The 23,295-nt window shown below is 38.9% G+C and overlaps 1 protein-coding gene and 1 long non-coding RNA gene across 5 annotated transcripts in view; one reads left to right on the top strand and one right to left on the bottom strand.

Annotated features, from left to right (window-relative positions):
- The window catches only part of LOC117810642 (protein diaphanous homolog 3-like), a 256,109-nt gene extending 236,006 nt beyond the window's left edge, over positions 1-20,103 (bottom strand). For 3 of the 4 annotated variants that reach the window (XM_034680563.1, XM_034680566.1, XM_034680564.1), the window contains exons 1-5: positions 19,753-20,103; positions 19,505-19,659; positions 7,818-7,850; positions 7,313-7,495; positions 6,237-6,341 (exon numbers count right to left, since the gene is read on the bottom strand). In XM_034680563.1, coding sequence (XP_034536454.1) covers positions 6,237-6,341; positions 7,313-7,495; positions 7,818-7,850; positions 19,505-19,618 — 435 coding nt within the window. In that variant the 5' untranslated portion in view covers positions 19,619-19,659; positions 19,753-20,103. The remainder of the gene's footprint in view (positions 1-6,236; positions 6,342-7,312; positions 7,496-7,817; positions 7,851-19,504; positions 19,660-19,752) is intronic. The other variant, XM_034680565.1, reaches the window with a different exon arrangement.
- Positions 7,337-10,490, top strand: LOC117810643. The gene is made up of 2 exons (XR_004630814.1): positions 7,337-7,551; positions 10,379-10,490. It is a non-coding gene; the product is annotated as an uncharacterized LOC117810643 (long non-coding RNA).
- Positions 20,104-23,295: the final 3,192 nt, after the last annotated feature.

Genomic DNA, 23,295 nt, shown 5'->3' with positions numbered 1-23,295 from the left:
CAATAACAAAAAGTGTGTGCAGGTCTATTATCATTATTATTAGTATTATTATTATTATCATCATCATCATCATCATCATCATCATTGTTACCATTATGAATACTTTTGATATTTTTGTATTATTAGTATTATTATTATTATTTATTTTTTAGTATTATTATCATTATTATCTAAATTATGATCATTCTAATCATTATAATAATTATTATTACTATGATTATTATTGTTATTATAATTTTTATTATAATAGGCAAACAAGTATTGGATCAGGACTCAGTAAGGGCAGATACTCAGTTTTAAAAAAACGGATCAGGCGTCAAGAGGAGGATCCTGACATCCCTAATTACGTGTCAAAAAATAATTAGCACCTCAGATGACCCACTTTGTCACCCTGAGATAAATTCAGATGGCTACCTGTGTGGGTTCTGGGGACTCACTTAACCTATCAACGAAACAGATGTAGACTTGAATGTTGTGTGAGAGGAAGAAAACTGAGCACATTGCCCGACATTCCGATGGCCTGTGTAATCGCCTTCACGCTAAGTCTCTCAGATTTACTGTGACTGAAAAACAGGAGCCTCTCAAATTTATTCTTGGGCCTTTTAAAAGGCAACACTAAAGTAAACACAATTTCCTTCGCAGCAGGGGAACCGCAGACAAATCAACAGTGGGGTCTCAAAGAAGTAGAATGGTTATTTTCAAGCAAACTACAGCTACACAACACACTGGCAAAGGTCAGCCATTATTTTTTGTAACAGATTGCATGACCGTCGCGCCTCAACAAGACTGTCTCTACCAATACTGTCTCTACCAATACTGAGAGAGCCAGAACCAGGATTCAGCCCGTCAGCGAGGGACAGAGCCGGCATCAATTAGGATGTAGCATTAGAGGGTTCATTAGCGAGGGCTAATAGGTGTATCAGTAAATGGTTTCTCTTATTCCTGAGGGTTTTAGTGGGAAGGAAACCTTACCTGACCTCAGTGAAAAATATAAAGTAGTAAAGAAGTCATATCTAACTGCACAGGGAAACTAAAATGTGTACTCAAAGCGTACTTATGCTGATACAGTAAAACACATTACAGCAAAGAAACCATACCTTATTTCACTCCTGAGATATGTCTGATGACATTCAAATGACGTCCCAAAGTGCATCAAACAGTGACATCATCTTTAAGCTTTAAAATGTATCATGTGACAGTGACACTGATGAGATAAAAGGGGAACAATTACTTGGAAATTGTGCAAATACAGGAATCCAAGATGGCAGACAAGGAGGAGATTCTTCTACCTCACGCTCCCACACTTCAAAACGTTTTCCTTTGTGCCCAATATCCCTGTCTACTCATTGCTGCATCTTTTTAAAGGGATATTTCTTTTTTTTTTTTTAAGTGGGGTCGTATAACTTACATTGCCTAGTTCTCCTGCTAGCCACAATGAGTGCCGGTGAGCTCTTCCCCTTTAATGAGAAAATTCCCAGATGACTTGCAGACGGGGACAATTCTTTCGTGTAATTTCCAAGCGGCAAACTCCGGTCTCAAACGATGAAGCCAATGCGGAAGTGTTATAAACTGCAATACATCGAAAATCCGCTTGAGGCTGGCTGCAGAAACACCAGAAACCACATAGATATGAATGGGAAAAAGACGATCTTTGCAGCATTAATAAACATGTTTACAGCCTGGTTCAAAAAACGGCTTGGCCCTACAACGCTAATCTCTCTAATGGCACACACTGTACGGGGGGTGAATTTTTTTCTGACGGGACGGTTCAGAAGATATTAAGATTACGAGTTTTGCCCAAATAAGGACATGACTGACGTGACTCCCAGTCGGGAACACACAGCCATTGGCTAAGAGGCTCACACTACGTCACACTCTGCCTAGTTGAGTTCCGCATTACCAATATGGCTGCTGCCGTCGATTTGCTTCAAAGCAGCTCTCAGGAACAGATGGGTGACGTCACGGATACTACGTCCATATTTTATACAGTCTATGGTAATTTCGCTAAAGTTGAGAAAATATGGTCCAGGCACTCATCACGGTGCAATTACATGCACTACTAGAAGAAGCAACTAGGGGTGAGTATTGCCAAGAACCTCACAATATGATACGCATCACGATACTTGGGTCACGATACGATAGTATCACGATTAGGGATGGGTACCTTTCACATTTGAACCGATACGGTACCGATACCCGGTACCTGGGAATCGGTACCGGTACTCAACGGTACCAATTTTCGGTACTTTGGTGTGTTTATGTGGTAATAAATGTTAATTTAAAAAAATAAATAAATAATCTAATTTGTCTAATTTAACATATTTATTTAATTTAAAGGCCCTGTGAGGAGTTTTGAACTGGCTGACAAACAGACTGAAAATGATACTGATGCCTCTTTATGACCATCAATAGCATGCAAGACCATCAGCAGCAACACTGACACCTTCTCTGTTGACATTTTTAATGCCTGAAACCGCCCTGAGGGGGTAGGTGTTAGACCAGATGATGGACATCTCACTTCAGAAACAGCCTTTATTTGACTGTTTTCATGGAACATAATCACATTGCCTGATAAAGTTGACTGTTAAAAGACAACAGGATGAGGTTTCTGTGGAAAACACTACTTTTGTATGTATAGGACAAGCGATAAGAGGTATCACTTTGTCCACAAGGGGGCGCCAGAATCAATACAAAAGAGAAGTTCCTCACAGCAGCTTTAACATGAAATGAACAGAAACAGGATTATATAGGTGGATAGGTATATAAGCTGACACGTGCTCGTGGCGTCTAATTGCTCTTTCGGGAGTTTATCGATGAACACACGTGAACGCCTGCAGACAGGAAAAAGTCAGTTCTCCGTCTCTTTATAATAACAGGACACACAACTTACTTGTTGGGCATTCATGCACACAGGAACGGTTATAAACAGGGCAGGTAGTCGGAGCGAGAGAGTCCGTCTCAACCATAGACTGTATAAAATAAACTGAATCCTCGCAGCTCTGCCTCGCGGTGAGTGCGTGCGCCCGTCAGCTGCAGGCTCCGTTTGGCGTGCCCCCGCGCAGATGCAGAGAGCAGAGAGGTCCACCCGGTCAGTCTCTGACTTTATTACAGGGCTAAAGTATGGAAACTCGCCTCCTCTTCCACTCCCTCACAGTCACAGGGATGCGTTCAGGTACCGAAACATGGTACCGTTTGATTTTACGTGAGTCGGTACTCGGTTGTACCGACGGAATTCAGTCGGTACCTATAAAAGTACCGAATTCGGTACCCATCCCTAATCACGATACATCACAATACTGTGAAATATTGCGATATTCTACAAAGTAAACTAAGAAAAAATAGGGATGGTGTTTATGTAAATCACACAGTATTACTCAAAATTGAATGGTCAAATTAAGTTAAAACTATTTGACTGAAAACAACTTTTCCATTTTATTGTTTTTGAAATACTGAATTTGTATTTTAGTTCCAACTTGGCTAAAATGTGAATTTTTCTTATTACAAAAGTATCATTATTAAGAGTTGAACTATTGATATCATATTGGAGGTCAAAGTATCACGATATATTGCTGTATCGATATTTTTTCACACCTGTATCAGAAACCTCCTTTGTTTTGGCACTATTTTCGGACGCACCTCGCAGACCTGTGTTCTTCCGCTGCATGAGTACGGATACACTCCGATCAGGCCAAGGCGGGCAGAACGGCAGGCCGGGATTTGATTGGTTTCATAATTTGGCTCTTGATGGCAGGGATTAGTTTGTGTTTACCCAGGTTTACTCTGGCTGTAGATAGCAGCTTTTTTTCTCTCACATCATGTATTGATTGCCATCGGGACATAAAGATAATTTTAACCAGTATAACAAAAAGTGTGTCTAAATCTGACTACCAACTCCAGCTTTAATGCCAAGTTGTAAGGTAATAAAGAAACAGATGTACACTCACTGTCATATCACCAAAATAAACATCAATCAAAAGGTTAGAACATATCTACTATCAGTGGACGGCGTCTCTAAAGTGTCACACACTTACCCAGAACACTAAGGCCTATTGGAGCTTTTTTTTTAAACATATAAGAATAAAAACAGAATAAATCACTAAGATATTTTAATGCTGAGGTATCCATCTTTGAGTGTTGCTTTAGCTTAAATCAGCCATCACATTTCTCTGTGCTTCCTGCATTAGAAGCTCAAAGCGTCAAATGTTTTTGACTTAATCCGCACACCACTACAGTATATCATTACCTTGAGTGTATTATTGCTTAAGGGCCTGGTATTGGTCTGAAAGGGCAAATGATTACAAGAGAGCCTGACCAGACTCATAAAGTATTGGTCGTAATTTGACCACGCTGTGGTCTGGAGGGTGATTTAGGGATTGAAAGCAGAATTAAACCCAGCCTGCTGAGTCTCCAACACCTACTCTCCTAATAACTCAGAAATTACAGACATGAGAGAAACACGGTACATCAACATGCTGATTTGAACAACATCCCTCTTTAAACTTACCACATTTTATGTAAATGCAGTTTTTGATGAAACTAGTCTTTTGAAGTGTTTGAATGTGTTGCAGTTTGGCCAGTGGCTACATAATCTTAAAACGCAGGTTAAAAAAAACACAGTCATATAAACAGGCTGGCCCCCATGGTAACTTAAGATTCACAGCCTGAGGCAAATTCGGAGAGATGTCTGGTTAAAGCAAAGATAATAATTCTAACACTCCTTTGCAAGAAATGGTGCCAACTTGTAAATCAGAAAGACCTTTAAAACAGAAACGTGTAAAGGAGAGTCTGAGCGGTGTGAAGTGCAATGAGAGGTACATTGAGCACCATATTTGTTACAGTTCAATTAAAGCAGGAGGTGTCCTCCAAAGGTGGGTTATTCCCAAGCTCTTAATATGAAATCAACAAGGAAAACACATCAGGCAGGCTTTCATTATTATTCACATTAAGTGCATTCACTGAATTCATATTAAGACGACCATGCTTTGAGGTGGACATTTAATGGAGCCACATGTAAATGTGGGTCTCACAATAAGAGTGTAATCTTAAGAGGGGAAGAAATGGATGTAAAGCATGGCCTTGATCTATCAAGTATCTTCCAGATACATGTCCGCTCCGTCTCCGCTCCGTCACCACACCTGATCTGATAGGTTTTCCATTCTAGTCAATGTGTTAACTTCCACTGGATCCGCTCCGTTGTGTTCCGGCTGCATAAAAAAAGACTTCTATTTTTGCCGGATGCTGGAGCATGACGCATCAACCTCAACAGATTTAGATCGAGTGGGACAGGAAGTCAGGCACCAAAACAAAATGAAAACATCCGGTTCATTTTCAGAATAAAACACTGTGTTATCACCAGATTGTTTTTCACTTAACTACAACAACAAACCGTCGTGATGAGCGGAGCCAGGCCTGGAGTCAACAGGTCAGAGGTTTTCAGAGGACCATAAAGACAACATGAATGAGGAGAGGGGTCGGATTTTCAGATCCCTGAAAACGTTCTGAAAACGCAACCAGTGGGTGTTGATGGATAAGAGAGCACGCAGCAGGACCGCAGCGGATCGAAGACAGACCGGACACGGATCTGGTTGAAGTCCCGGGTTAGGACCAATCAAGCATGACGGCAAACCCTCATACTCTAAATCTGATCAGTTATCTTTTAGTACAGATACAAACCTTTAATTTGTGTTGTAATGACTTCAAATATTATATAACTCATTTTTTGATTTGTTGTGATGGACGACTTCTTGAAACAGCAAATAATAAAAAAGCTTCAAGTATATTTTGATCACCTTGTGGGACCAGAGAAAGAGAGAGGGGATAACAAAAGAAGACAAGCTGCACTTTGTGACAGCCAGCATGCTTTTTTAAGACCAATTTACCCTCAACTCTGCTGAATATTTCAATTTTCAATGAAGTATGTGTGTATTTTATACAAATGAGTCCCATGTGCAGGTGGTGCTACATCGCCCAAAGATAGAGACGTCTAAACAAATGTAATTGCGCTGGCTTGTAATCCAAGAACACTCCTCAGGCTTTCTCAGGCCAGGTCCCATGTGAGAAATAATTTTTCATTGACAAACACGCAGAATATTATAAAATATGACTTCAGGGTGAGCTAAATAATACGGTCTTAAAAATACACGCCATTAGAATACAGTCTATTTGAAACCTTAAATCACGTAACCACAAAGATGAGCTGCACACAGAGGGAATAACAGACAAAAGCAGTCACTTACAGTCTTAGAGGCAGTAAAAATATACTGGATGACCATTTCCCTCTTCATGGCGAGGTCCTTGTCTCTCAGCGGAGTCTTTTTTTCTTCACTCAAGTTCATGTCCTCCTGTAACGACACAGGAGAGGAAAACAACAGAGAGGGGAAGAGGAGCACCTTATTAAAAATGTAATCCATAATACTCTTGTTTCTCTATATTTGTATCTAAACAACACCTCTGGCTTTGCTTTGGTCTGTCCCTTGGCATATTAATTATACAATCATTTTAATGTTATTAGTCTCGCTAGTGCAGACAGCTGAATATTTCGACCATATTTTTTTCCCATTAACCTTTAGCTTAGACTTAATTATTCATTTGCCATATTGGCCAAAACATTTAATACTGGGGAATTGTGTGTAAAAAAAAAAAAAAAAAAAAGGTTCCTATTATATTAGAGGACGAGACATTATTGTGCTCATATTTGCTTTATGAATTTACTGAGAGCAGCTTCTCGCACTCAAACGAACGCCTGTTGCTATGAGATTGATTCTGAAATGAGTGTTTGGAGCTCTAATGATGTTATGCGAGTGTCTACCGGTTTACCCATGCACATTAAGAAAGTCTAGAGGTAGTCAGCCCCAGAAGTGTAACGCAATTAAACACCAGTGGGTTATCTGCCGGCTCATGTTTAGAGGTTTGGAGGCATGAAAGTGAATATTTGCGGAAACAAAATGAACTTCAGACAAATGCAACTTGATTGAAAATGTGAAAAAGCACCTCAGAAATGTGCTACAACTGATTAATCTTTTGCAAGAAGTCCTCCAAACATGTCCCCCTCACATTAAATGTGAATTTATGAGGTGCTGGTGGCCTAGCGGTCTAAGCGCTCCACATACAGAGGCTATAGTTCTCGTCGCAGAGGTCGCCGGCTCGACTCCTGGCCGTGACCATTTGCTGCATGTTTTCCCCTTCTCTCTACTCCCCACATTTCCTGTCTCTCTTCAGCTGTCAATAAAGGCAAAATGTACATTTATTTATAGTATCAAATATTATTATTCTAAGAAAATGTCAAAGATATCATAACAATAAAACAACACACCATCATCTTCTCAAACAGAGCCAAGATCTCCTTTTCTGTGGTGATCTTTGACGACAGCTCTTCAATCTGATTCGACGAGGATGACGAAGAAATGGACCAATCATTGGTGCTGTGTTTGGACTGCAACAAGGGTGGTCGCTCCTTTTTACTACCCGGGATCCTGATGCTGGCGAATCTGTCCAGCTGCACAGACGACAGAAAGAAAGGACAATGAAACACAGGAAAGCAACAAGATAAAGGTACGTTAAAGGTTAGTTAAATCATGAGGGTTAGTCCTCTGAACACAGTGAACCAAACAATTAGTGTCTTTTAAGGAGTTTGACAAGCAATGATATTAGTGAGAACGTTTCAATTTCTATGATGGAGTGTCAATAAAGTGATAAGTTAGTGAGGGAGAGTGATCATGCGATGTGAGGTACGATTATTGGACTAGTTTTATGAGATGTTAGATGATGCAGAGATGGGCAACCAAGACAAAAGAAAAAAAAAAAAATCTCAATCTTACCACATCATCTGTGATGTTTCTAAAGGGTAAGTGCTACAGGTGGGAACAAAAAAAGAACAATCAGGATACATTAAGGAATCCAGTACATTTAACATATTTTAGCCCTACAGCAGCCAAAAGACATTTCTGCTGGAGTTGTTTTTTAAGATCTAAGTTTAAACTGTGATGTAGAGGTATGTACTGTACTGTAGTGGCCAGAAAGGCTTTGATCCACAGGTACTAATAGACCCAGTGTTTGTCAGTGAATGAAACTTAAACTACTGCACTTTCCCCAGGAGCATTTCAAATTTCACCAAGCGCAGTCGTTGGGTGCCAAAGAACTTTCTCTCCTACAAGGAAATCCTTTTAAGGGGCACCAAGCGGAGCAGTTCAGCAGATTATTAAACCCATGTTTTAAAGTTTAAACCTGAGGGTCGTAATAGTTGACATTTACAACAGTCTCTGAGCAAAAAAAAAAAAATGTTGCTCTAACAAGCTCTGTCTCCAAATTATGAAGGATCCACTTGTGCAGTGACAGAGACTGGCAGTTGGCCTGTTGTTATCAGAGAGTAGCAGCAACCTCAGTGTCTGCAGAGCAAGTTTTGTCTGCCGCTCTTCCTGCTCCAGCAGTTTTTTTTGTAATTCTGTTTTCCTGTGGACTTATTGGGGAGTTGCCATTGAACCTCACACAGGTGCATAAGAGTCATAAATGCCAAACCCAAATAAGGATTGCAAGTTATTAAATGAACAGAAATATTAAAGTTCAAAATGTTAATGAAATGCTGAATGAAACAGTGATGAGAACGGTTTCGTTGGCCTGAAGCAGAACATCAGGCCTTATAGAACCACAGAGAAATAAATCAATACGCATCTGTGTTCAATTAATAAAGACCCGCCTGGAACAAAGTAGGTCCTCTTTTCCTTTAACCATCACCACAATGAGGGTCAGATTTACAGGACACATTTCACTGCTCAAAGCAGAAGATTGAAAGTGCACATAGAGCTGGGCGATATGGGCGAGATGGGTTTTTGCTCCTGAGTGAAAGTTGAAGAGAGTTCGTTAGCTTGTATCTGGATTTAGTTTTCTGATAAGCTTCTTGAATCCATCATTTCTGATGTCGTAATAGGAAGCAGGTCTTTAGAGTAGGATGAGATTTATTTTGTAGATTCTTATTTTTCTCAGGTTGAAGAAATTTGCATAATTTGATTTAAATGTACAACAAATAACCAATTAAGATTACTAAGGGTTACTGGTGGAGTGCTATTGTTACCCACAGTGCAGTGAATGCATCACGGTTATTCAGTGTTCAGTTGTCCCCCGGTCGCAGTGGACAGTAAAGAAAGACGTGTTAGAAATGCACAGCAGAAGTTGTTTCTGTGCTCTTCCTCTGTATCCTGAAAGTATATTTAATGAAGTGTATGAAGTTAATAGTTAATGCAGAGTTGACACAGTGTCAGACTAACGACTCTGCTTTGAGCTGCTAGGTTTTGACTTTTCTTCCGTGTCGCTGTTGCTCGTCTCAGCTGTGTTTACACTTTTTTTCCCCAAACGTCTTTAAGCCCTGCCTACCTCTCACCCTGCGACATGATTGGCTGTTCAATGCCATCTTCTTCATCTGTCTAATGTCTGGTGGCAACTAGCGTTTAAGGTTGGGAGGTGTAATTACAGGTTTAAATAGATCTGATTTTTATCACATTTGTTATATTTTTATTGAGAAAAATTATCCCAATTACTATCGTTATTGAATTATCGCCCAGCCCTCAGTGTACATTACAGATGTATTATACAATATCCTCTATGCTGATGAAACCATAATATATTCTTCTGCTCCCTTCCTGAAGTGAAGCTCAGACTGATTTCACTCATTTAACCAAGCTCTGGTTGGTCTCAGATGGATGCTGAACCCCTCAAAAACAAAAACATGTATTTCTCAAGACATTACATTGAATCCATTGAGGCTGACTTGTCCAAATAAAACAATATAAAGAGTGGATGTGTCCAACAGCTTAAGTACTTGTGTATCTAGCTAGTCAGGATCTGTCTTTTTGGTCACCAATTCAAATTTAATTGGAAGCTCAGGCCCCATCTTGGTTCTCTTTATTTATATGAATGAATGAAGTCCTGCCCACCAGAGAGAAATAGAAGAATGACTGTGCAGGCTGCCAGTTTTGGACTATGGAGACACAGTATTTGCATGCAACTGCTTCTGTATTGAATGCCATCACAGCTTTCTTCACTTCTTCACAGGTCACAGATTTGAACTTATATCACAGTATAGGCTGGGCCTCGTTGGGTCATCGTAGGGCATCCTTACTTGGCTAGTCTCTCGTCTCCAAACATTTCAAGCCACACAGCCAGATCTGAAAACTGGAGTAGCTTAAAAGGTTTACAACCAAATGTGGAAAGACTGCTTTCAGTATTGCTGCTCTCATTATGTGGAATGATTTTCCAATGACAGCTAAACTACCCTCTCTGGTATCACGTGACTTTTTTTTTTACTGCTAAAACTTAAAACTAAGTAAGTGCTCATTTTGGGAATATAATTCCTACTTGTCCAAGTCTTTTCTTTTCCTTTCTGCAGAGACTGAACGGTGTAATAAGATGCAACAGTAACTTACTCCTCCTGCTTTCGTCTCTGCTGGATTAATGGTACGAAACACAGAAATGGCAAATATAAAATGAATGAATAGACATTAGCCACTTCCTTTTCTTTTTTTCATCATTTTCATTATTTATTAAATCCAATGTTCCTAAATTTTTACTGCTTGTTTTATACCATCCAACAACGCCTAAGCAGCTTTTTGTCCCAGCTGTTGCTCCCCGATGCACTGCAATAACACGTCTCTGTGATTATGCATGTCACTGCAGCTTGTTCCCAGTGTGGGTCTAATATATGTAGGACATACTAGCAAACATCAGATATTTAGTTTACATAGTCTCACAGTTGCATCCAAACATCACCAAACAATCAGCGTGACACACACACACACAAAAAAAAAAAAGGATCCACAGGTGGTTTGCACAGGGGCGCTTGCAGTGTAATTGTTAATAGAGCTACACTGTTGGAGGTCAATGAAACCCCCACAATAGGAGAGTGTACACATGACATGTCTGCAGGGTGGATGGTGCTCGGCTAGAAGCAAAAGGCATGCTGGGAACTCATCCTGTTTTGCACGACAGTCATACTGTGAGGCAGCTAGCTGGAATAAAAAACTGTTAATGTCAAATTAAGAAGAAAGAAAAAAACGCTAGCAGCTGTATAAGAATTATTATCAGAGTTCAAATGCTAATTAAAAATGTCTACGCCCAGGAGCAGAACTGGCATAGCAACAGTTAGTGATTATTTTGACTATTGTCTATAAATTAAATTGTAATTTTTAAACCAAAAGATTGTTGGTTTTAACATCTAAAATTAAACGATTTCCTTAATAGCATCATATAGCTGTTATAGAAGTTCTGTGGTCGGGGTGCCAGTTGGCCTATTTGATTTATTTCATACGTCAAGATCCAACAAACCAAGAACGCCCCAGATAAGCTTCCAAAAGCTTTTGGTAGGGTGCCCTAACCATAGACTGTATAAATAATGGACATAGTATCCGTGACGTCACCGGTCTGTTTCTGAAGCACTGTTTTGAAGCCAGTCGGAGGCAGGAGCCATATTGGAAATGCTGAACTCCACCTAACTTCTGTCGAGCTAGTGTGAGGTAAAGAGGCGGGCCTTTAGCCTCTATGCTAACAGCTACAGTGTTCCCGCCCGTCAATCAAGTCAGCCATTCTAGATATCTAAGATTGATACAGTTAAATTTGCTTCATCAGCTCTACATGACCCCACAGAAACTACACAAATACAACCCCAACATATCGTCCCTTTGTTTTGGATGTGGCTCAGAGGAAGGGACATTCCTGCACTCTACCTAGCAGGGCTCTAAACTTCAGTGGTTTTGGAAGAGAGTATGTGATACAATCTCTAACCTTCCAATGGATTCAGAGATTTTTTTTTCTTTGCTCATATTAATTTCAAAGATAGGTATGCTATCAAGCTTATAGAAATCTTGCTGATCATTGCCAAAAAAATGTATTGCCTTTAAATTGAAATAAAATGTTGACACTGGACTCCTATTGGACTCTGGCTCTCTGAAATTAATAAATGTGTTCCGCTAGAGAAAATAACATACAGCCTGAGAAATAGGAGTAAAACATTTTAGAAGATATGGCAACCCTATCTGGACTACATGGAAAACCTGCCATCTCACATGATGGACTGTGCCATTGTATAACAATATTGAGAATGTCTTGAATATCACCTTTGAGGTGAAGATTTATTTTTGTCTCTCGTCTATTTTTGTAACTTTTTGTTTCTGTATTTTGCAGTTATTTTGGAACTACCTACTGTCTGTATTTATTTTGTAATTCCACATTGGCTACAATTCTTATTTCTGGAGGTTGCCACTTGGCCCTTATATATAACAAATAATAAGACTTAAAACACATCCCACAAAATACAACAAGTGAGACAACAAGCAACACAATAATCCCTAAACCCTACTTTATTCCTCAAATTAATTCCATGGCATTAGGTTCTTGGCACCACAAAGCACCTCCGGACCCAAAAAAGAAAATGTTTAAGCATGCACCCCATGCACAGAGGCTGCAATCCTTGCTGCATGTCCTGTCTCTTTTCAGCTGTCCTATCCAATAAAGGCTTAACTGATCTTAGGATATCACCTTCTGCTATGGGACATCAATTGATTTAAAGGTGACATATCACGCTTTTTTCATCAATACATATTGGTCTAAGAGGTCCCCAAAACATGTCTTTAAAGTTTATGCTCAAAAAAACACTTTGAAATCAGATTTTGGCATGCCTGAAAAGTCCTTTTCTTCAGTCCTCCTCAGAACACTCTGTTTTCCCTCTGACCACGCCCCCTCCGGAAGTGGATGTGGCCTCGGCTCTCCAGCACGTTGATCTAATGTTTACATGTTGGCTGAATATACACGGCTGCTCAGAGATCGCGTTACTTCAACCCTCTGAATCTGATCCTGACGGAGAGGCGCCTGCAGCAGGACCTTTCTGAAGGATTGGTCACAGATTTAGTGTTTCTTGTTGTTTTATTTATCAGTATGTAGACGTGTGTCTTGGTACACAGCTACAAACATGTAGCTATGTGGCTATGCTAACTAGCGCTAAGACTTATCCATGATAAATAAAAATCATCCACTAGATCTTCAAATCTGCAGACGTGGGGAGTAAAACCGATCTCTGCCAGAAAGGCAGCAGGACCTTTTATGAAGGATTGGTCACAGATTTAGTGTTTCTTGGTGTTTTATTTGTCAGTATGTCGACGTGTGTCTTGGTACACAGCTACAGCTACAGCTACAGCTATGAACATGTAGCTATGTGGCTATGCTAATTAGCGCTAGCACTTATCCATGATAAATAAAAATCATCCACTAGATCTTCAAATCTGCAGACGTGTGGAGTAAAACTGACCTTTGTGTTTATTAAGACAGCCTACAACTAGCATGCCTCCCTCCTAAGCTCCTTGTTAGCACACATTTGTGCAGGTAATGAAAAACGGGGGAGGGATTCAGTATTATTTTATACAGTCTATGGGCTGAACAAGCTCCGAGCTCTGACTCCGTGACAGACCGGATATTGTTGTTACGTAACAAAAACACGGAAGTCTGAAACGGCTCGTTTCACACACATTTACAGAAAGGTGGAGAAATCAAAACAGGGGCAGAATGGATTTTTTTCATTCTCGGGGGGTTTGTAGACATGCCAGGGACACATATTTCAGGTAAAGAACCATTAAAAAGTTGATTTTGCATGATATGTCACCTTTAAGTATCAGTACAATCCTAAATATATAACTGAGAGTTAGTTTTATGTGAAAAATTGAAAATATGCTCTGGCTCAAGTCTTACCCAGGATGTATTTGACATTTGGGCAAAAAATGAACAAGCAGGAACAACACAAGGTTGTTTCTTAGACATCTATAGTCACAAACTGAACTGCAGCCGAGGGCATGGCCTCACACTTCAGTGGAACATTTCCAAAGCAACAAAAATAGTGGAATAAAAGAAGGCCAGCAGTGGGAGCTACTGACTGAATGGGACAAAAGCACCTTTAAAGAACTTCAGACAAGAAACCTTCACCGTCTGTCATAACTTCTTTACAATTAAACAACAGATTAACATTGATGGATGTAAAGTTAGCTGTAAGGCCAGTTTGTCAAAGTGGCGCTCCTCGTGTTTCCCCAAGTTCTTCAGGAACTCACCAAAGCAAATCTTTTGTTTTAATGGACAAAATAGAAGCCCTGACAACAGTCATTTGTACACGTCGGTGAATTCATTTTACTTTCCGCTATCACACTGCTCATTTAATTAAACTGTGATAACATCTTTTTCAATTAACTGAGACAAGTAACCCACCACACAGAGGGAACGCTGATTTGTAAAACACTGCGCACCCAATCAACAACAGAAAAGAGTGAGGTAAACACCGGGAGACGGCGCTTCATGGAGGTGAGGAAAAAAGCAACAATTGAACAACCTAACTCAGACCCAACCCAAACAAAGACCGCGGCTACACACATCAGATTAGGAAATGAAATTCTCTGGACCATTCATTAACAGTGCTGCTGCACAGGACTCACCTTAACAGATTACCAATGACCGTGCATTGGTATTAAAAAAGATAACTTTCAAATCTGTGGCCTTTTAGGTCCAATTTCCTTCTGACTTTAATAAGGATATTTCCTGCCTTACAAATAATCTCCTTACCATTTCTGCCTCCCAGAAACTGCCTGCAAAGAAACTCCAACAATTTCAAAGTTTTAAGGAAAGTATTTTGCAGCGGCAGAAAGAAAAACCTTGTCAACCAAACTAAATGCTAATAAAATACCCTTCATCAATGATTGACATCGCTCCCTTTTTCCCCAGCCAAGCTTGTGTACCACATCAGTCTGATTTAAAATTACAGCTCGGAAATGACAGATGTCCTCTCGACAGTGCGGCTGTATTTTGTTTCTCTCACATCTCTCTTATTAAAGGTTCAAGGTTAAACAATGAGGTAAATAAAATGCTTAAATCATTCACAGTTCCTCATTCTGGCATCAAAGTTCAGCTGTAGTGCTTTTTAAGAGTAAAAACACTACACAAAATGAGACATAAAGGCAGACTTTCAACATCTATTCCATTAATGAGATTGTAAAACCTCCTCAGAGCTTCATCAGAGAGCCAGCTGAGTTGGATGTGGTGAAGTGCATCCCTCTCATCCTTGTTTTTAACCTATATTTCACACATCTCAAACAAAAACCGTAAAACATTTCATAAACATGTCTCCTGTTCCAGTTTTCACAGCTATAATGTTCTGCTTCTGCACATAAAGCAGCCTTTTATCTACTTTCCACCAATTACATTGTGGTATTGCAGTGCCACCTATTGAGATGACAGATAACTTACCACACCATCCCTGCTCTCTGCAATATTTTTCAGCTACGCGCTCTAAGTGTGAGTTTGGAAATCCACTCTCGTGAAAGAGAGAGGCTAAAGGTGTCAAGACTAAGCTGTACTATCACAGGAACGTGTACCTTATGCATCTCTTGGCTTGAATAAATAACAAGATGTTCTTTTGATGTTGTGTTTCTGACAGTCAAACAGGAGTAAACTGAACAATTCAAGGTTCTCCTGGAGGCGTGATGCCCTCAGTGTGCCGAGCTGCTTTTTGGATATTATATTAAAAGAAAGAACCAGAACAATGGCCAACACGTCTGAACAGCCTGAAGCGAAGTGAAAATGTTTGGCTCATGTAAAGGAAAGCGTTGAAACATTGAAAAACACGATAAGAAAGTCAACAGCACAAACAGTAACCTGAGTGTTTTCAGTGCAAAAACAACCTTTTTATCCTCCTTTCTCTACAAAAGCACATAATGACTTTATTCTGAAGTACCAAAACAATCAAAGTCTTCAGTGTGAGGTAGTATCTTAGGGTAGGTAATTAGGTTTTTAATGGGAATGAGGTAACACAAATACTATTGACTAAGCCTTCAAGACATGAGAAAATCTGAGGTGTAGAGCAATACTGATCCCTGCAGCCCTGATCTAAGGTCAAGGTTTATTTACTTGAATTTTACCAGGACTTTATGATGTTGAAGTGTTTTTCAAAATCAGAACATTACATCCCAAAAGACGGCTTGAATGCACTGAGTAGCAAAGCTTTGTATTGATCTGCACCATGCACCCACACTCGGCAATCAAACATGTAGAGTGTCAGAATGTTTCTCATACTCTGCAGAGCTACTTTCAAGTCATCATGGTCAAAGGAGAGTTCTAATGGAGCTGTAATATGAATGAGATGGGTAGTTGGCATCCTCTGAGCATGGCCTGCATCCTACTTAGACTTTCACTGCAAGGCTGCTACTTTGTGACTTGGCACTATGTCTCTGTCTTCTGGGGTCATTGTTTATGATTCACACCTACAAACTACTGGAACCATTTCACATCTGAATTGCATTGTGTTTTTCATACTGTGTATGTTTTTAATAACCTGGTGCAATTTTATCCGTGCAATAACTTACCTTTACTATCTATTCCTAGAAGTGTACACAGTGTGTATTCTTTTGTATTCTATTTTATTATATGATATTCTATTTTATTATATGATATTCTATTTTATTTTATATTATTGTATTGTATTGTATTGTATTGTATTGTATTGTATTGTATTGTATTTATTTTATTTTATTCTATTCTATTCTATTTCATTCTATTCTATTTTATTTTGTTTTATTCTTTCCTATTCTATTTTATTTTATCCTATTTTCACTAATAATATTATTATTATATTTTTAACTATGTAAGTACAATTGTTGTATTTCCCTGTCCCGTGTTGTCAGCTGCTATCAATCAATCAATTAATCAATTAATCAATTAATCAATCAATCAATCAATCAATCAATCTATCTATCTATCTATCTATCTATCTATCTATCTATCTATCTATATTGATGTTTCCCAGCTTTTAACCTCCTCCTATCAGCTTCAAAACAACCACAGTCCCCTGATGACAACCAAGCCACCTCTGTGACAACCACACAGACATCATCCACTGATGACGACTGTGAGCGCTTGTTAAATGCTTAAAAAAAATGAGTGATTTTGTGAAATAATATCCCCAAGGTCAACCACATATTCTGTTAAAAGCAAGAGACCCAGTACGCTGAAACACTGCCGTTTGGACAGATAGCTTAAATGCCAAGGATTCCCCTACCGGTGCGTCAGAACTGATCATGCATTCCCCAGAAAACCTCAGATCCAGCCCCTTTGAGTTTGCACTAGTTGTTCAATTACAAGACAACCCTGACTCCTACATGTTCCTTTATGTCTGTATTTTGCTACCATTACTTTCTCACCTATAAGTATTAAACTTCTTATTACTACTTTGCACACTCCCCTCACAACTTATTCATTTACTCAAATTTCAACAATTATATTTGAGGGTTAATTTACAAGAAGTGATGGATTTGTCAAGAGATGTTTCACAGGCTTTTAGTCAGGCTGCCAAGCATCTGCATACAATAAGACAAATGCCTAAAGAGTTTCTCTGCATGCATAATCTGTGTGTGTGTGTGTGTGTGTGTTATCCCCTTTCACACAAACACTGTGCAACCCTGCAGGTAAGTACTGAGCACTCATCTCAGTAGGTGAAAAGTGTTCCTCTAAGGCTATTAAATGTTGGACCCTAGGACAACAGCTCATCGGAGAGAATGGATTCAGCCTTGGTTTAAAAAATCATTCCTACCCTGAAGCTCTGCCCTTTACCCTGGAGTAGAATATTCGAAAGGCAAACGAGGACTTAACCTGTAAGAGCCCTCCTGTAAGAATGGGGTTAAATGCAGGTTGAGTGTTCCTTAAGAAGATCTGTGTCACACACACGTCTCCTGTCTGAGAAGAGGACGTGTGTGTGTGTGTGTGTCTGTGTCTGTGTGTAGTACTTATAAAAGCCTGAGTGTTTTAAAAGTAAGACCTCTTGTTAGAACAAGTGTTCTAGCAATGTTTGATTTAATATGAACCCCTTCCTTTATTTTAAAGAAGAATACAGCAGACAAATGAAAGGCAGACAGAATGCCGGTTGCTTTGTAGAAAGCTCCTGGATTAGGGTGAGGGCTAAACCCCTGTGCTAATTTTAACCTTTTGATTTCCCTCTTGCAAGCAAACAAACAGTCAAGGTCGCTGTTTACAAAGAAAACTCAAACATGCAAAGTCTGCACGCATGTGTAAGCCTACGAGAGATTGTGCAGAGGCTTTTTTAGGAGGATATATAATGTGTGGAGAAAGGACTCAACAAAGACACAACACTTCTGCAGCACTGCTCTGCTACTGTGGTCGTGACACCTCCCATTTCAAAGGTGTGATAAGTCTGAAAAGCCAGTTTTAAAATAGTCTTAGTAAATCAAATAGAGGTGATTACAGAAGCTCTTTGTGGACATGCATCAACACTTTATGAACTCTGTTTCTCTTTTAAACTACAAGTTATACCCAGTTTTTTCAAGATCTTGACTTGATGTCAGGTGAACTTGTATCCCCAGAGTTGTAAAATCACAAATCAAACAACATACTCATCGCTTACCTCATTACTGTAGGCAGTGGCAGCATGGCATGTCATGCTCTAAGCTATCACAGCTTATTGTTTTGTTTGAGTGCACCACAAAATAATCCTTTTGTCACAAGAACCTTGTTACCTCGAGATACAGGGGGGGTTAAAAGAGGAGATCTCGAGAAAACAAACAAGAATGACTTGTCATCATGGAGTAAACAAAATGTATGACTGCATGTCCACTCTGGGCTTTTATTTGGTTATATTCCAAGGTCACTTTTGAATCTCTCTGGGTAGTAAGATGCAGTTGTAAAGCTGCAAAATGTAAGAAAATATATGGGAAAACGTGCTGACAATTGACACTATGTTGGTTTACACTCTGTTAGTTTTGTGTGTCACTGTGTGTGTTTGTGTGTGTATGTGTGTGTGTGTGTGCGTGTGTGTGTGTGTGTGTGTGTGTGTGTGTGTGTGTGTGTGTGTGTGTGTGTGTGTGTGTGTTGTTACAATATGGTACCAATTTTGACGTCTGTACTAATGTTGACGTGTTTTATTCAGGGTTGCAAAGGGTTGGAAAATGTCTGGTAAATTTCCATGGGAAGTTAAGCTGGGGAATTTGGGAAATATTCCAAATTGGAAACTTTCCATGGGAATTATGGGAATTTATGGGAATTAACTGGGAATTGAGGGTAATTTAATGGAAAGGTATCATATGCAAGCATAAATATTTGTTTTGTTATAAGCAGACATCCATCCCAAACAGAAATCCTCCATGCATGTGATGGAGGAATGCACAGTGCATGGAGAGGGTGTGGTCTCAATAGCCCTGCAGTGAGCAGTATGCTAAGTGCATGTGATTGAGGAATAGCATAGATATTCAACTGTACTTGCATGAAATCTGGTTGTTTTAGTCAGGATTATGCTAAAATATATTTTCCCCAACTATTTTTAAGTTCCCTATCAAGAGCCAACCTTCAATTTAGTAAATTCCTGGTTTATTCCCATGGAAAGTTTCCAACTTTGAAAATTCCCAGAATTTTGCAACCCTAGTTTTACATGCACCAGGTAACACCATTTTGACAGTCATGTTGTATTTGGTGTAATACTCACAAACTTTGGCTTGCGGTCCCCTTCCTCATAACTTGATGAGGTTGTCCCCTTCTTCTTTTGAGGTTTGCTGTCTCGTCCAGTGTTGGATTCAAACCTCTGGCTGTAGCTCTCCATGTTGTTGACCCTAATTACGTTTACGAACTAACGACGTTAACCTAGCAAAGTACAGTATAGTGAATAGTAGGCACACACCCAATGAATGAATGAAGACACGAGTGGAATTGCCTAACGTTGAATATCTACATTACCTTTTATGTGAAAAAGTACTCCCACAGCTGATGCTGGTAACTCATGAATGAAAAAGAGACCAGTTTGTGAGACCACAGATGTCCAAAGCTCAGCAGAACGTTTTGCTAGCTAGCAAGTTTGCTACACTATCACTCACAGTTGGCTCTACTTAACGCTAATCCAATTTATGGACTGTCACGTAACACTTGTGTTTCCGCTGACAGACAGAATACTGCAAACAACTTCAAAGTTCTCCTCTTCCACGAATATTATCCATCCATCGTTTGAAAGTCAAACACTTATGTTCAGTAGTAGTTGAAGCTTTAGCTTGATAAATTTATGCGGCAGATTTTTTTTTGACAGACCCGCGCAGTGACGTAGCTACTTCCGCGTGTTTAATCCGACCAATTGTAGCGAGGGAACTTCAAACATAGACCCGTGATAGGCCAAACCTCCTCTGTTTACAGTTGGAACGGCCGTTGATTGGTCAGAGGGAGCTGTCACTCAGCACTGCTCTGACTGAGGCGTGTTCGTTTTCTAAAGCCCGAGTCTCCCGTAGGCACGGGTGTTAACGTGGCCTTGGTTTTTCCTGGGTGAGGAAGAGTTTTTCATTGACAAAGTCACAAGTTATACATGTAATACATATTTTAACTCAAACAGTGTCACTATTTAATAAGTTGAATTAAGCCACAGGACATGTTGTAAGTCATATAAATGACAAGGCTGTCAAGGTGTTATGAACAAACGCATTGCTTTCTTCAGTGTACAATAAATGTAATGTCGTTATAAAACCTCAGAACATGCCAATTTTTGAAGCTCAGACCAACCCAAACTATTATAACTGAATTTTAAATAATACAAAAAAATACAAAGTAAAATTACTTTCACGATACAGATAAAATACAGATACACACTATTCCTTTAAAAGTTCAAATAATGTCCTTGAGTCGTGTTAGTCCTCAAATGATGCAGAGTTGATAGGTTAAAATGAAAATGACCCTGCATTATAAGAAAAACATTTTACCAGGGGGCCATTGTACCATGTTGGAATTAATTACTTGTCAAAATATGCAATTATAAACTGTATATTCCAGAGGATTATTTGCCCTGCCACATCTCAACAACCTAACGACCCCTTTCCTTTTATGCAGGATTTTATATGAAGCCTATGAAAACACAAGTTGATGTAGTGCCCCGTTTTTTAAATCAGGTTTTTATACTGAAAGTGATTTGTGCTGTTGGTTTTCTGCTTTGTTTACCAATTGAAAAGGTAGCCTAAAGCTACACTAGAAATCCCAAACACTTTGAATGATGCAAACATCAATGAGTTGATGTGATGCAACTAGAAGAAACTTTAGTGAGATCCCTCTGATGTGCTCTCCTCAACACCTGATTTGCTCCCCAAAGACATACAACATAGGAAAGAGTTCTTCAATGTAAAGCCAAACCTGTGTGAAACATTTTGAGAACAACGTATTGATGAAATGGAATATTGACAGTATTTCAGAGTAACTTCTCTCCGTGGATGCTGTAACCTCATCTAGAGTTGATGTTGTTGTCCCTCTTAAGGACAATGAAGTTTACGTAACCTAATGATAGGATAAAAAGCTGAAAGTAGTACTAACCTTCCATGGCCTTTGTGCTTTTATAGAGCCGGTAGCATGCCAATCCCTCCTGGAAGCAGAGCACACATGTCAAATGATAATTAGACATGTGGAACCGACTGACAGGTACAGCTTTAGCAACTGTTAATCGTGATTTTGATTGACATCCCTGCAGTCATATAGAGATCCAGAGTATATAATGATAACAGGCAACAAGCAATGAGCCATATATTCCAGCTGACCTTAAGCAAAACTAATCGCTCTACAGTACAGCTTTACCCTTTGTGCATTTGTCTTTTGCAAGTGGTGAAGTGATTCTATATACCGTAATTATGCCTCCATTTACAATGCAAATATGCAAAATGCAATGGACTAGGAGTCAGTTTCACTGGTAAGCTGACAGATAAAAATGTGTGAAAGTATTGCTAACAGTATATGTGAATTGCCATAAAACAGATTTAATTATTTTTATTATTTATATTTAATAAGTTATATATTTTAATTGTTTTTCAATTTATACCTCTATGTAAAATTTCACTCCTGAATAATAGTTTGAGTTAAGAAATCAGCCTCTTGAAATCTTGTTATACCTTTATTTCTAGAGTCCCTTGAAGGCCTTCAGCATGGCCCGCAGCTTTATCAAAACTTGCCATTGACCCAAATAAAAGCCTTGTGCCATGCTAATCCTCTCAGACAATGAAAAAATGTCTCTCCTTGAAAATCAGTCAAAGCGTTGCCACAGGGATACAAGATCAAAACCCCAAAGGCAACATAAAAGAAATTCATTTTTTGTATCAATAATGACATTTAAACAGACTATGTAGAGAGAATCCAGATGAAAGCTCTTTTTTTTCTCACACTGAAGTCCAATGAATATTTCCAGACAGCGTGCAGACAAGTATAAAAAGTACAGGTCAGGTTCCCATTATAATACTGAACCTCAGAGGGGACAATAAGAAAGTTTGTATATCAACCTGTTGAATCGAAATGTCACAAAGTTCATTGGCAAGAACACCCAAGCAGGAACTTGGAAAACTGACCAAGGCCAACCATTTTTATTGTATTATGCAAATATTTGTATGTAGCTGTAGTGCCATTTTCAGTGCAATGTCACTAGGTGTCAAAGTCCAAATTTGTATGACATTAGAGTGAAGGCAGTATGTAAATAAGATAAGATAACACTACATTGATACCCAGGCGGATATTCGGTTGTTGCACCAACACAGACATAGTAGAAAGTAGTAGTACAAGATTACGGATAGAAAAAATAACAGTCTGAATAAAAAAAGAAAAAAAAGAATTGATTTTAAAATAAATAAATAAATAAAAGGAATATTGAAAGACTAAAAATTGAAAATTGAAATAACATCTGTTTTTTACAGTTGATAATTTGAGAATATAATATCTACAGAATTTTCTACAGGTTCAAATTAAACTTTTACAATCAGATGTTCAGCAAATACTCTGGATATGTCCATTGGATTAATGGGGCTTCAGTGTAAACATTGCTTTAAATCATATGAAACATTAGAGTAACAAGCCATGTTTTAATATTACAGTGTACACATACTGCCATCTTGGGGTTTTGGTTGAAATTGTATCCCCATAAATCCTTTGTTTTGTTGCACCAACAAGTATTCCCTTTCAAAAATCTATTACAAATAATAGTGTGGACTGTCTATCACAAGTCCTATTTATTAGTTCTCAAAAACATTACAATTCTGAAATGAATATACTATTATTGTATATTAAATATTATATTAAAAATGTATATTAAATATTATTTTTGGGCATATTTTGCCTTTATTTGAGAGGAAAGCTTGAAAGAGGGAATGTGGAGACAGAATTGGGGATGCATCAAAAACTGTCAGAACAGATGAATCACATGGTTTATAAAATGAGGAATAAAGCTTCTGAACATGACACCACTCTACTTACCAAGCACAACCAGTACTTTAA

This window comes from Notolabrus celidotus, chromosome 3 (genome assembly GCF_009762535.1).
Source record: "Notolabrus celidotus isolate fNotCel1 chromosome 3, fNotCel1.pri, whole genome shotgun sequence".
NCBI lineage: Eukaryota > Metazoa > Chordata > Actinopteri > Labriformes > Labridae > Notolabrus > Notolabrus celidotus.
Note: the sequence above shows the minus strand (reverse complement) of the source record. Positions and strands in the feature narration are given on the sequence as shown.